We start from the raw sequence: 14,006 nt of genomic DNA, 5'->3' as shown, positions 1-14,006 counted from the left end.
ACATCTGGTCCTTCAGATGTTGCCGAACTACAACCTCCCAGCATGCCCTTCAGCTGTCTGGGCATGCTGGGAGTTGTAGTTTTTGCAACAACTGGAGACACACTGGTTGGGAAACATTGTTTCTAACTCAGTGTTTCCTAACCTGTGTGCCTCCAGCTGTTGCAAAACTATAACTCCCAGCATGCACTAACAGACCATGCATGCTGGGAGTTGTAGTTTTGCAACATCTGGAGGGCCCCAGTTTGGAGACCATTGTATAATGGTCTCCAATCTGTGCTCTTCCAGCTGTTGCAAAACTACAACTCCCAGTATGCACTGACTGTCCAGGCATGCTGGGAGTTTTAGTTCAGCAACATCTGGCCCTTCAGATGTTGCCGAACTACAACTCTTAGCATGCCCTTCAGCTGTCTGGGCATGCTGGGGGTTGTAGTTTTGCAACAACTGGAGACACACTGGTTGGGAAACATTGTCTGTTTCTAACTCCGTGTTTCCTAACCTGTGTGCCTCCAGCTGTTGCAAAACTATAACTCCAAGCATGCACTAACAGACCATGCATGCTGGGAGTTGTGGTTTTGCAACAGCTGGTGCACCCCCCCCCCCCCCCCTGTGAATGTACATTCACATGGGCGAGGCTTTTACAGTGGGTTTCTCGCATCTTGAGATGCAGCAAATTTTGCGCTGGGAAACTCGCTGTAATCCCCCGCCCATGTGACTGTACCCTAAAAACACTACACTACACTACACTACACTAACACAAAATAAAATAAAAAGTTAAAAACACTACATATACACATACCCCTACACAGCCCCCCTCCCCCAATAAGAACGTCTGGTACACCACTGTTTCCAAAGCAGAGCCTCCAGCTGTTGAAAAACAACAACTCCCAGTATTGCCGGACAGCCGTTGACTGTCCACGCATGCTGGGAGTTTTGCAACAGCTGGAGGCACCCTGTTTGGGAATCACTGGCGTAGAATACCCCTATGTCCACCCCTATGCAAATCCCTAATTTAGGCCTCAAATGCGCACGGCGCTCTCACTTTGGAGCCCTGTCGTATTTCAAGGCAACAGTTTAGGGCGACATATGGGGTATCGCCGTACTCGGGACAAATTGCGTTACAAGGTTTGGGGGGCTTTTTCTTCTTTAACCCTTCATGAAAAGGAAATGTTGGGGTCTACACCAGAATGTTAGTGTAAAAAAATTAAATTTTTTACACTAACATGCTGATGTTGCCCTATACTTTACATTTTCACAAGAGGTAAAAGGGAAAAAAGCCCCCCAAAATTTGTAACGCAATTTCTCCCGACTACAGAGATACCCCATATGTGAGCGCAAAGTGCTCTGGGGGCGCACAACAAGGCCCAGAAGGGAGAGTGCGCCATGTACATTTGAGGTGATTTGCACAGGGGTGGCTGATTGTTACAGCGGTTTTGACAAACGCAAAAAAAAACAAAACCCCACATGTGACCCCATTTCGGAAACGACACCCCTCACGGAATGTAATGAGGGGTGCAGTGAGAATTTACACCCCACTGGTGTCTGACGGATCTTTGGAACAGTGGTTTCGTGAAAATGAAAACTTGTACAGCCCACTGTTCCAAAGATCTGTCAGACACCAGTGGGGGGGCAAATGCTCACTGTATCCCTTGTTACGTTCCTCAAGGGGTCTCGTTTCCAAAATGGTATGCCATGTGGGTTTTTTTTTGCTGTTCTGGCACCATAGGGGCTTCCTAAATGCGATATGCCCCCCGAGCAAAATTTGCTCTCAAAAAGCCAAATATGACTCCTTCTCTTCTGAGCATTGTAGTTCGCCCATAGTGCTTTTCAGGTCCACTTATGGGGTACCTTCATACTCAGAAGAGAAGGGGTTACAAATATTGGGGAGTATTTCCTGCTATTAACCCTTGCAAAAATGTGAAATTTGGGGGGAAACACACATTTTAGTGGAAAATTATTTTTTTTTTTTTACATATGCCAAAGTCGTGAAACACCTGTGGGGTATTAAGGCTCACTTTATTCCTTGTTATGTTCCTCAAGGGGTCTAGTTTCCAAAATGGTATGCCATGTGAGGGGTTTTTGCTGTTCTGGCACCATAGGGGCTTCCTAAATGCAACATGCCCCCCAAAAACCATTTCAGAAAAACGTACTCTCCAAAATCCCCTTGTCGCTCTTTCCCTTCTGAGCCCTCTACTGCGCCCGCCGAACAATTTACATAGACATATGAGGTATGTGCTTACTCGAGAGAAATTGGGCTACAAATATAAGTATACATTTTCTCCTTTTACCCCTTGTAAAAATTCAAAAATTGGGTCTACAAGAACATGCGAGTGTAAAAAATGAAGATTGTGAATTTTCTCCTTCACTTTGCTTCTATTCCTGTGAAACACCTAAAGGGTTAAAATGATGACTGAATGTCATTTTGAATACTTTGGGGGGTGCAGTTTTTATAATGGGGTCTTTTGTGGGGTATTTCTAATATGAAGACCCTTCAAATCCACTTCAAACCTGAACTGGTCCCTGAAAAATAGTGAGTTTGAAAATTTTGTGAAAAATTGGAAAATTGCTGCTGAACTTTGAAGCCCTCTGGTGTCTTCCAAAAGTAAAAACTCGTCACTTTTATGATGCAAACATAAAGTAGACATATTGTATATGTGAATAAAAATTTTTTTAATTTGTAATATACATTTTCATTACAAGCAGAGAGCTTCAAAGTTAGAAAAATGCAAAATTTTCAAATTTTTCATCAAATTTACGGATTTTTCACCAAGAAAGGATGCAAGTATCGACAAAAATTTACCACTATGTTAAAGTAGAATATGTCACGAAAAAACAATCTCGGAATCAGAATGATAACTAAAAGCATTCCAGAGTTATTAATGTTTAAAGTGACAGTGGTCAGATGTGCAAAAAACACTCCGGTCCTTAAGGCCAAAATGGGCTTGGTCCTGAAGGGGTTAAATGAGAAATATATATTTGTATGAGGAAGCTTTATCACATGAGGTTCTGATGTAACCTGATGGTTTGTGAAACCTGTTTGATAAACTATTACATTTTTGTTAGATCACATGAAACAATAATTTCTTGCAGTATTCCAATAAAAAATACTTGGAGTGTTGCCCAGTGGTATTTTTAATTTTTTTATTTCCTATTATAATGTACATCTAATGTTTGATAATAATTCTTAATCTATGTAGTGCACACTGATTCTGCAGCGCTGTACACTCAAATTGGTCTTTGTACCAATCTACATTCACCTATCAGTATGTTTGCAAATGTGGGAAGAAACCGGAGTACCCTAGAGGAAATCCATGCAAACACAGATATCGTCCTATTGTCCTTAGTGCAATCTGAACCCCAGCTCTGCAAGGCAACAGTACTAATCACTGAGCCACCGTGCTGCTCAGGGCCGTATCCAGGGCTAATAGTCAAACAAGCTCAGTAGCTCAGTCCCACCAATTGGATCCTCTTGTATGTTTATCTTGTTTGTGTTGAATGAGTGATTCCTACTTCTGTGCAGGCAGCCTAGAAGAATCAGATCAGTGCACTAGGAGCAGCGTCATCTTACCAGCACTGGACACCTTAGGCAGACATTCTGATTGGAAATCATAAGAACAGCAGAGGGCACTGTTAACCTGTTGGGGATGAAGGGCATACAGGTATGCCCTTGCTCCCTGGTACTTAAGGACCAAGGGCGTACCTGTACGCCCTAGACGTTTCTGTTCAACGCCACGCATGGGGGGTGATCGGAACGGGATGACTGTTGATATCTATCTGCAGCCATCCCAAGACATCGCCTAGGGGGGTTCTGAGACCCCCCCTGTTGGCGATCGCTGTGATTCACTGGTCAGTTGTGACCAGCAAATCACAGCTTTTTCCAGCCTATTGAGTCTTTGGTGACCTGATCACCCGGAAAATAAAGGTGATCGGTGCTGTCCTTTACAGTGCCAATCATCCTGAAGGATAGGTGTGAGGTGGCAGGGGTGCCAACTCCTCCTATCCCCTGCAATTGGCCGGGCAGGACAGACCTGCCAATGGCAGATCAAGGGCAGGCATGGGGCGGGTTAAAGTTTCGATCCCCTGCTCTGCCCACGTGTGGAAGTCCAGGCAGAGCGGGGGGAAACATGGCAGCGGGGGGCATGCAGCAGTAGCGAGCACGGGGGTGGTCAGTGATGGGCAGCAGTGTACAGCTTACCCATCGGCGTCCTGCGGTGGATTTGGCATGCTGCGCAATGATCCAGTGAGTGATCCGACCTAGCCCTCTAGAACATGCAAAAGTACAACTTCCAGCATGCCCAGACAGCCTTTGGCACTACAGTTTAGAGACTACTGTGCAGAGGTCTCCCAACTGTGGCCTTCCAGATGTTGCAAAACTACAACTCTCTGCATGCCCAGGCAACATCTGGAAGGCCACAGTTGGGAGACCTCTGCACAGTAGTCTCCAAACTGTAGTGCTCCAGATATTGCAAAATTACAGGCATGCTGGGAGTTGAAGTTCAGCAACATCTGAAGGGCCAGATGTTGCAGAACCATAATGTCCAGCATGCCTGACAGTCGGGACACGCTGAAAGTTGTAGTTTTGCAACATCTGGAGGGCCACAGTTTGGAGACTTCTGCACAGCATAACTACAACTCCCAGTGTGCCTTTCAGCTGTCAGTACATGCTGGGAGTTGTAGTTTTGGTCTGTTACCTAACTCTGTGTTTTCCAACCTGTTTGCCACCAGCTGTTGCAAAACTAGTAATACTTGTAGATTTGCAACAGATGGAGACACACTGGTGGGGAAACATGGAGTTAGTTAACATACACTACCTCAGTGTTCCCCCACCAGTGTGCCTCCAGCTGTTGCATAACTGCAACTCCCAGCATGTACGGTCTGTCAGTGCATGCTGGGAGTTGTAGTTTTACAACAGCTAGAGCCCCCCCCCCCCCCCCCCCCATGTGAATGTTTGGTACATTCACACAGTCAGGGGTTTTCAGTGAGTTTTCCCCTGCAAGTTTGAGCTATGGCATATTTTCCACTGCAGCTGAAACTCCCAGTGGGAAACTCACTGTAAACCCCCGCCCATGTGAATGTATCCTAAAAACGCTACACTACACTAAATAAAGAGTAAAACACTACATATACACACCTTTACACAGTGACACCCCCCCCCCCCCAAAAAAAAAAAATAGATTTAAAACGTCTTGTACGGCACTGTTTACAAAACGGAGCCTCCAGCTTTTGCAAAGCAACAACTCCCAGTATTGCTGGACAGCCATTGACTGTCCAGGCATGCTGGGAGTTTTGCAACAGCTGGAGGCACTCTGTTTGGTAATCACTGGCATTGAGTGTTTTTGATGGAGGAGGCAAACGCCATGCTTGCATCCAGGTCTGTCCCTATGCAAATCTCTAATTTAGGCCTCAAATACGCATGGTGCTCTCTCACTTCGGAGCCCTGTCGTATTTCAAGGCAACAGTTTAGGGCCCCATATGGGGGATTTCCGTACTCGGGAGAAATTTCCTTACAAATTTTGAGGGCTCTTTCTCCTTTTATCGCTTATAAAAGGTAAAGTTGGGGTCTACACCAGCATGTTAGTGTAAAAAAAATATAAATTTTCACACAAACATGCTGGTGTTGCCCCATACTTGTCATTTTCACAAGAGGTAAAAGGAAAAAAAAGACCCCCAAAATTTGTAACGCACGAGTACGTAAATACCCCATATGTGGATGTAAAATGCTCTGCGGGCAGACAACAGTGCTCAGAAGTGAAAGTGCCATGTACATTTGGGGCCTCAATTGGTGATTTGCACAGGGGGGGCTGATTTTACAGCGGTTCAGACATAAACGCAAAAAAAAAACACCCACATGTAACCCCATTTTGGAAACTGCATCCCTTATGGAACATAACAAGGGGTATAGTGAGCCTTAACACCCCACAGGTGTTTGACAAATTTTTGTTAAAGTTGGACGTGAAAAGAGAAATTTTTCACTAAAATGCTGGTGTTACCTAAAATTTTTCTTTTTCACAAAGGGTAATTGGAAAAAAGCCCCCCAAAATTTGTAACACCATTTCTTCTGAGTAAGAGAATACCCTATATGTGGATGTAAAGTGCTCTGCTGGCGCACTACAGGGCTCAGAAGGGAAGGAGCAAAATTTGTTTTTTGGAGAGAGAATTTGGCTGGGCCATGTGCGTTTACAAAGCCCCATGGTGCCAGAACAGTGGACCCCCCTCCCACATGTGACCCCATTTTGGAAACTATACCTCCATGGAACATAACAAGGGGTACAGTGAGCATTTACAGGTGTCTGACAGATTTTTTTGAACAGTGGTCCATGAAAATTAAAAAATTTAATTTTTCATTTGCACAGCCCACTGTTCCAAATATCTGTCAAATGCCAGTGGAGTTTAACTGCTCACTGCACCCCTTGTTACATTCTGTGAGGGGTGTAGTTTCCGAAATAGGGTCACATGTGGGGGGGGGGTCCACTGTTCTGGTAGCACAGGGGCTTTGTGAATGCATATGGCCCCCGACTTCTATTCCAACCAAATTCTCTCTCCAAAAGCCCAATGGCGCTCCTTCTCTTCTGAGCATTGTAGTGGGCCCTCAGAGAACTTTACATCCACATATGGGGTATTTTCATACTCAGAAGAAATGGGGTTACAAATTTTGGGGTGAATTTTCTACTATTACCCATGGTGAAAATGAAAAATTTGGGGTAACACCAGCATTTTAGTGAAAATTTTTTTTTTTTTTAATTTCCACGTCCCACTTTAACAAAAGTTTGTCAATTACCTGTGGGGTGTTAAGGCTCACTATACCCCTTGTTACATTTCTTGAGGGGTATAGTTTCCCAAATAGTGTGCCATGCTGGGTTCTTTTTGCTGTTCTAGCACCATGGGGGCTTCCTAAATGTGACATGTCGCTCCTTCCCTTATGAGCCCTCTAGTGCACCCACAGAGCACTTTACATCCACATATGAGGTATTTCCTTATTCAAGAAAAATTAGGTTACACATTTTGGTGGCTTTTTCGCCTTTTACCTCTTGTAAAAATGAAAACATGAATAAGAACATGTTAGTGTAAAAAATTAAGATCTTACATTTTCTCCTCCACCTTGCTGCAATTCCTGTGAAACACCTAAAGGGTTAACAAACTTTCTGAATGTCATTTTGAATACTTTGAGGGGTGCAGTTTTCATAATGGGGTCCATTCTGGGGAATTCCGAACATAAAGACCCTCAAATTCACTTGAAAACTGAACTGGCCCCTAAAAAGACGGTAATTACTCACCGGTAATGTTGTTTCCTTGAGCCAAGCCAGCACCACCTGAGAGAGGGACTCTGCCCATAAGGACAGGAAATATAACTCCTACATATACTCTGCTGTTGCGGTAATGCTACCCCTACATATACAACTCCTACAGAAAAATGGTGGACTCACATGCATGTAAAATGTTATTATCTTTATTAATGTCACACTTAAACAAAAAAACACACCATTAAAATCACATGAGACAGCACAGAACATAACAACAAAAAGTACCTACAGGATATGACTGGGTAGACTGGTTAGAGAGAGTAATCTCTTCTCTCTTGGGCTGTATGCGCATAGAGTAAAGTGCCACATGTAAAAATTGTACACAGGAGGGGGGAGGGGGTCAAAACATCATGGAAAGCACTCCCATTTAAAAAAAAAAAGTGACTAAGTTCACCAGTGCAAATATAATAGAGTAAGTAGATCACAGTACATGTCTAAAATGATTCAATGTATATGAAGAACATAACTTCATATACATTGCATCATTTTATGCTTTTATTGATACACAGATTTACTTTAATTGGCTTAGTAGACTTGCTTGCAAAAATATTTATATAGTCACATGCACTCTTATTATTTATCTAATAATCACCTTTTTGACTATTTATCCATCTTATATTGTTCCAGTAGGCATAATAATGGGTATTTTAGCATAATAATATTATTATTGTAAACATGTACTGGCAGAACTGTGTATATATTATGTATTGAGAGCATGGTCTTTCTTTAAGTGCCGGGAGCTGGAGGCTGAGCCCGCTCTGCGCTTGTGGCTCCATAGCAACGCGTCTAGGCGGGCCTCGTTATCGCGTACTCATGGAGCGCTAAGTGATGCGTGGTGACGTGGCCCAGTGACGCCGGGCTGGGGGCCGGGAGTGGTTGCGCGGGCGCACAAGGCGTCCTAAGGTGACGGGCATTAGGAGGTAAGACACGGACCCCTGTAAATTAGTTAAATGGAGTCCCCAGAGACATCATGACCCTGTGAGCAAGCATAATGCGAAACGTTCGTTAGAGTGGCTTTGTTCTGTGTGACCTCCAGGTAATGATTGGGGACTGGAGGGACTGCACTATGATCTGTACTGTGATCTACTTACTCTATTATCTTTGCACTGGTGCACTTAGTCACTTTTTTTAAATGGGAGTGCTTTCCATGCTGTTTTGACCCCCCCCCCCCCCCCCTGTGTACAATTTTTACATGTGGCACTTTACTCTATGCCCATATAGCCCAAGAGAGAAGAGATTGCTCTCTCTAACCAGTCTACCCAGTCCTATCCTGTAGGTACTTTTTGTTGTTATGTTCTGGGCTGTCTCATGTGATTTTAATTGTGTGTTTTTTGTTTAAATTTGACATTAATAAAGATAATAACATTTTACATGCATTTGAGTCTACAATTTTTCTGTAGGAGTTCCTCAAGGACAGGAAACCTGAGAATAAAAAGAAGAGCCCTCCTCTCCAGCCTCAGTGTATTTTCGAGACCAGAAGAGCCTTCTTAGGTTATTATTTACATGAAGATTTATACAAAGAGAGAAAATATCAGAGATTAAACCTAGGGTGGGATAACGGATTGTAAGACCATACGACCAAAGGCAAAAGAAGAGGAGTTACCCACATTCACCCTGTAGTGATGAAAGAAAGTTTGTGGAAAAGACCAAGTAGCAGCCTTACATATTTGATCTAGAGAAGCCCCATGCCTTTCAGCCCAAGAGGTGGCTATGGACCTGGTAGAATGGGCCCTCAGTCCTACTGGTGGATCAAGACCTAACGCTGTATAAGCTTAGGCAATAGACTGTCTGATCCACCTAGCTAACGTATTAGTACTAGCTTTGGATCCCTTATTTTTACCTGCAAACTGAACAAATAAAGCAGTAGATTTTCTGAAGTCCTTAGTTCTGTCTAAATACTGCAGGACACATCTTCTAACATCTAATGAATGAAGGGCCTTTTGTCATTAGAGGGGTGGTTACAAAAAGGTAATACAATATTCTGAGAAACATGGAAAAAAGAAACTACTTTAGGTAGTATGCAGGATCTGGGAGGAAGATTATGCTATCCTCTACATTTTTAGTATATGGTTCTACGCTAGAAAGGGCAGAAAGATCCGCTACCCTCATGGCTGAAGTTACTGCCACTAACAGGACTGTTTTTAGAACCAAAATTTTAAGTGGATTCGTATCAATTGGCTCAAAAGGTTGGGAGAGGAAAGCCTTCAGAACCAAAGATAAATCCCATATTGGGGCTCTGGGAAATTTATGAACTGATAGACTTTTAACTGCTCTTAGGAAGCTGATACCCAGGGATGATCTGCTATTTTGGAATTATACACGGCACCTAATGCTGAGACCTGGACTTTTAAAGTGGCCAGTTTTAACCCTTTCTCCAAACCTGCTTTAAGGAATTCTAAAATGTTTACGAATATTTGGGACAGATGAAGCAGAGAATGGTTCATTAAGAAAGTATAGATTAACTTTTCAGATTCTGAATTAAATTTTGTAGGTGCATAACTTCCTACTGGCCTGTAAGGTAGAGATAACTGAGTCAGAGACTCCCTTACTTTTAAGAATCATCCTCTTAAGGGCCATGCCGTCAGATGGAGATTCTTTACCGACTGATGTAACACTGGACCCTGCATGAGGAGGTTCTCTGATTCTGCAAGGACCCATGGATCTGTGACTAACAGTTCTCTTAGTGAGGAAAACCAAGCCCTCCGTGGCCAGAATGGGACTATCAAGATCACCCAAGCTTTGTCCATCCGAATCTTTTTTATGACCCTCGGAATTAATTGAAGAGGAGGTTTCAGTCCCAAGTTTGGGTTAGAGTGTCCACCTCCCATGGGTTCTCTGTGGGGTTCAGGGACCAAATTTTTTGTACCTGTCAGTTTTCCCTCATGGCAAAAAGGTCTATTTGTGGAGTTCCCCAGAGCAAATTTTCTTGAAGATCTGAGGGTCTAGGCACCATTCCCCTTGACGAAGTTCATGACGGCTTAAGAAATCCACTCTTGTGTTTAACATTGCGGACAATGAAAGGAGATTTGATTCTGCGAAGGAAAATATTTGATAACAGATATTCATTAAGGTTTCGCTCTTGGTGGTACTCTGTCTGTTCAGCACGGATACTGTGGTAGAGTTGTCTGAAAATGCTTTTACATTTCGGATGAGAAGGAGTTTTTGCAACTTGATCAGGCTGTTGTGCACAGCTAAGAGGTTTTTCCAAGATATCCCACGGACCTTGAAAGTTTAGATCTCCTATGTGAGCCCCCTAGCCCCAGGGGCTGGCATCTGTGGTAAGTATCTTGGGAACTACAGAGTCAAGGTCTTGACCTATTTGAAGATTTTCTTCTCTTAGCCACCACTGGAGGGACTCTAAAGTCTCTTGAACCAGACAAATTTTTCGGTCGAGATCCTGAACCGAACTGTCCCAATAGGCCAACAGATTTAGCTGCAGAGGCCTTGCGTGAAAATGAGCCCAGAGGACTGCCTGTATAGCGTCTGTAAACAGCCCCAAGAGGGATATACCTTTTCTTGGAGATATGGAACGGTGACGGAGCACTTTGCCTACTACTTTTTGAATTTTTACAATTTTTTTTTGTGACAGAAAAGTCTTTTGTACCTCTGAGTCTAAGAGGACTCCCATAAAAAGCTTTTTCTTCGCTAGCACCAGGGATGACTTTGTCCAATTTACAATCCAACCTAATTTTTTTAGAATAGACAAGGTATGATCTATGAAACTTTTTACCTCTTCTTCTGTCTGACCTACTAGGAGGAAGTTGTCTAAATAAGGGACAAAGGTACTCCTTACTTCCCTTATATGAGCCACCATCTCTGAAATGATTTTTGCAAACACTCTTGAGGCTATTGAGATGCCAAAGGGTAGAGCCCTGAACTGAAGGTGCACCAGTTCTAAGTTTAGACAGATAGCTAGTCTTAGGTATTTTTGATAATGCGGATGAATTGGTACATGCAGGTATGCGTCTTTTAGGTCTATTGAGACCATGAAACAGTCCCTTGTGAGCAGATTTATAGTTGATTTCAGTTTCCATTTTAAATTTCTGGTAGACCAGAAACTGATTTAATGGCTTTAGGTGTATTATGGTGCGAAATGAGTTGCCTGGCTTTTATACAAAAAAAAAAAAAAGGGAAGAATAGAAACCCTTTTTCGCTTTCTGGGACTGGAACTTAGACCTTCTTTTCTATTAAGGAAAGAACTTCTTTTTCTAGAGCTAGTTGACCTACATGACCTGAGTGACTCACCGTGATTTTCTGACGCGAGTCAGAGGGAGGCTGAGAAATTCAGAAGTTAATCCATTTGTTAGGGTATTTAATACGCAAGAACTGTTGGAAATTTGTTCCCAGTGGATGAAGAAATTTCTCAGTCTACCGCCGACTCGATCTAAAGTGTCATTGCTGACCTGGTTTTCTGGAGGTTGAGGCGGACTGGTTAAAGAGATAACCTTTTGAACCCCTGGGAAAACACCACCTAGAATTTTCCCCAGTTTCACAGCCCTGACCCCTAGACTTTTTATTTGAAGGGTAGGGCTTGTTTTCTTTAAAGGGTGGCTGGAGAGGGAACTCTTTCTTTCTGTCACCTGTCTTGTCCAAAATTTAAGACAGGCCGGTCCAAAAAGCAAATTTCCCTTGCACGGGTGGGAACATTTTTAGAGGTGACATCCCCCTGCCAAGTTTTAAGCCAAAGGGCTCTGCGGGCAGAATTTGATTAAAGTGGCCGACCTTGCAGACAGCTTCAAGGAATCTGAGGAAGCATCCATTAAGAAAGCTGCAGATTTTTTTATTAAAGGTATAGAATATATTAATTGTTCATGGGGAACTTTGTTCTGGATATCCATAGACAATTGATCGATTCATAGTAACATGGATCTAGAAACCCATGAAGCTGCCACATTTGGTTTGAAGGAAGCAGTTGAGGCTTCCCAGGCCCTTCTCGAGAAAGATTCAGATTTTTTATCCATAGGATCCCTAAGGACCCCCAAATCTTCCAAGGGAAGAGCCCCTTTCCTAGGAATTTTTTGGATTGATACATCTCTTAGGAACTTTTTCCCACATAGTAAGATCCTTATCATCAAAGGGATATTTGCATTTTAGAGCCTTGGAAAAAAAAAAGCTTTCTTATCAGGGTATTCACGCTCTTTTTTTAATGAGACCAGAAATGCATTCGTGGACCAGAAAAAACCCTGTGCTTCCTTGGTTCAAGGCCCTCAAATATTATATCCTAGATAGTTTTAACTTTCTTCGGATCCTCTATATTCATGGCCATATGGACATTTTTAATAAGTCCTTCTGTATCCTCAGATAGAAAAACGGTCTTCCAGACATAGTGTCCTCAGAAGAAGAAGACTCATCCTCTCATTCTCCAGAATCTACTATAATCCCTTTTTCTTCTGACCCCACGGCAGATGGTAATATAGCTGCAGGGGATTCAGGGGTTTGGCAAGCAGACACCAGGGTAGAAACAGAAGTACTTTCCCTTTCAGGGAATTTTGTATCTCCATTTTAATCATTTCTTGCATAGAGGTTAGTAAAGATTGAACTTCTGCAGAAAATACTTTTACTACACAAGCGGCACAGGTCTGCTTGTCATAACCCTGGGGAAGTTTTGATTTACAGGTATTACAAGTATTACATTCCAAATGCTTCTTTTTTGAAGATTTTTAAAGGAACATCACCCTAGAAAATAAACCGTATCTAGCATTAATGACCCCATAAAGAAAACAAGGTATGGATACACTCACTCAGGTGGTTGGTGGTACCGTAGACGGGGTTTTGGCTGCAACTTTAGCTGAATTACGTTTGGGGTCCTCCTTGGTTGAACTCATGCTGACCGCTGTTCAGGAACACTTGCTGCCAACTTGATAGCTGGCTGTGCTACCACAAGGAGGGCTTCTGGAAGTGTGCAGGCTGCCTAAATACTATTAGACAGTGCTTACACACCGAGGGCCAGCTTCTTACATCACATCCGGGACCTCCGATCACATGACCGACAGTCATATCTGTCTGCCGACCCTCTGCTCTGCGCCGCTTCCGGATTCCCCTATGCAACAGTGCACGTAGGGGAACATACAAGCAACTACCTGTAGTCCTGCAGCAGGTTCTGGCCCAAGATGCGCTACTACAACACCGGCCATAAGCGCTCCCCACCAGCAAAGCGCCCGGAACCCTTTGTGCAGCCAGACTTAACTCCCCAACTAAGAAGGTATGTAGGGTAAGGGGGACCACCACTACAGGGATTTAGCGACCTTCTCTCAGCTATGGAAAGTCAACCTGAGACAGGGACTCCTGCTCAGCTCAGGCTTCCTTAGGGACAGGAAACATACTGATGCTGGAGAGGAGGACTCTTCTTTTTCTTCTCAGGTTTCCTGTCCTTATGGGCGGTGTCCCTCTCTCAGGTGGTGCTGTCATGGCGATGGGGAAAATTTTCATGAAAAATGTGATAATTGTTGCTATACTTTGAAGCCCTCTAACAGTGCCAGATTAAGGCTGCTTGGAGGATGGAGCACTTTAGTATGATGGGGCCCCCCTTCCCTGAAAAAAAACAATGCCAACACAGACACATCCCTAAACCTCAACCCCCCTGTGCATGTTTTCAAATATGACAATTAACAAGCCTTCACAAAGGAATGGGCATTTCAGACTATGCAGCCCATTTTTGGTGGGGGTCCATCTGCTGGGACCCCCATTAATTACCTCAGTTCCAGTGGC

General features: G+C 43.5%; 1 protein-coding gene across 1 annotated transcript in view; it reads left to right on the top strand.

The window, feature by feature from the left end:
• The first annotated feature begins 13,408 nt into the window (after nt 1-13,408).
• LOC130297047 (uncharacterized) overlaps nt 13,409-14,006 on the top strand; it is a 39,580-nt gene continuing 38,982 nt past the window's right edge. The window contains exon 1 of the mRNA XM_056549589.1: nt 13,409-13,500. Coding sequence (XP_056405564.1) covers nt 13,409-13,500 — 92 coding nt within the window. The remainder of the gene's footprint in view (nt 13,501-14,006) is intronic.

Source organism: Hyla sarda, chromosome 1 (assembly GCF_029499605.1).
Source record: "Hyla sarda isolate aHylSar1 chromosome 1, aHylSar1.hap1, whole genome shotgun sequence".
Classification (NCBI taxonomy): Eukaryota; Metazoa; Chordata; class Amphibia; order Anura; family Hylidae; genus Hyla; species Hyla sarda.
This window is presented reverse-complemented; position numbering and strand designations above follow the sequence as displayed.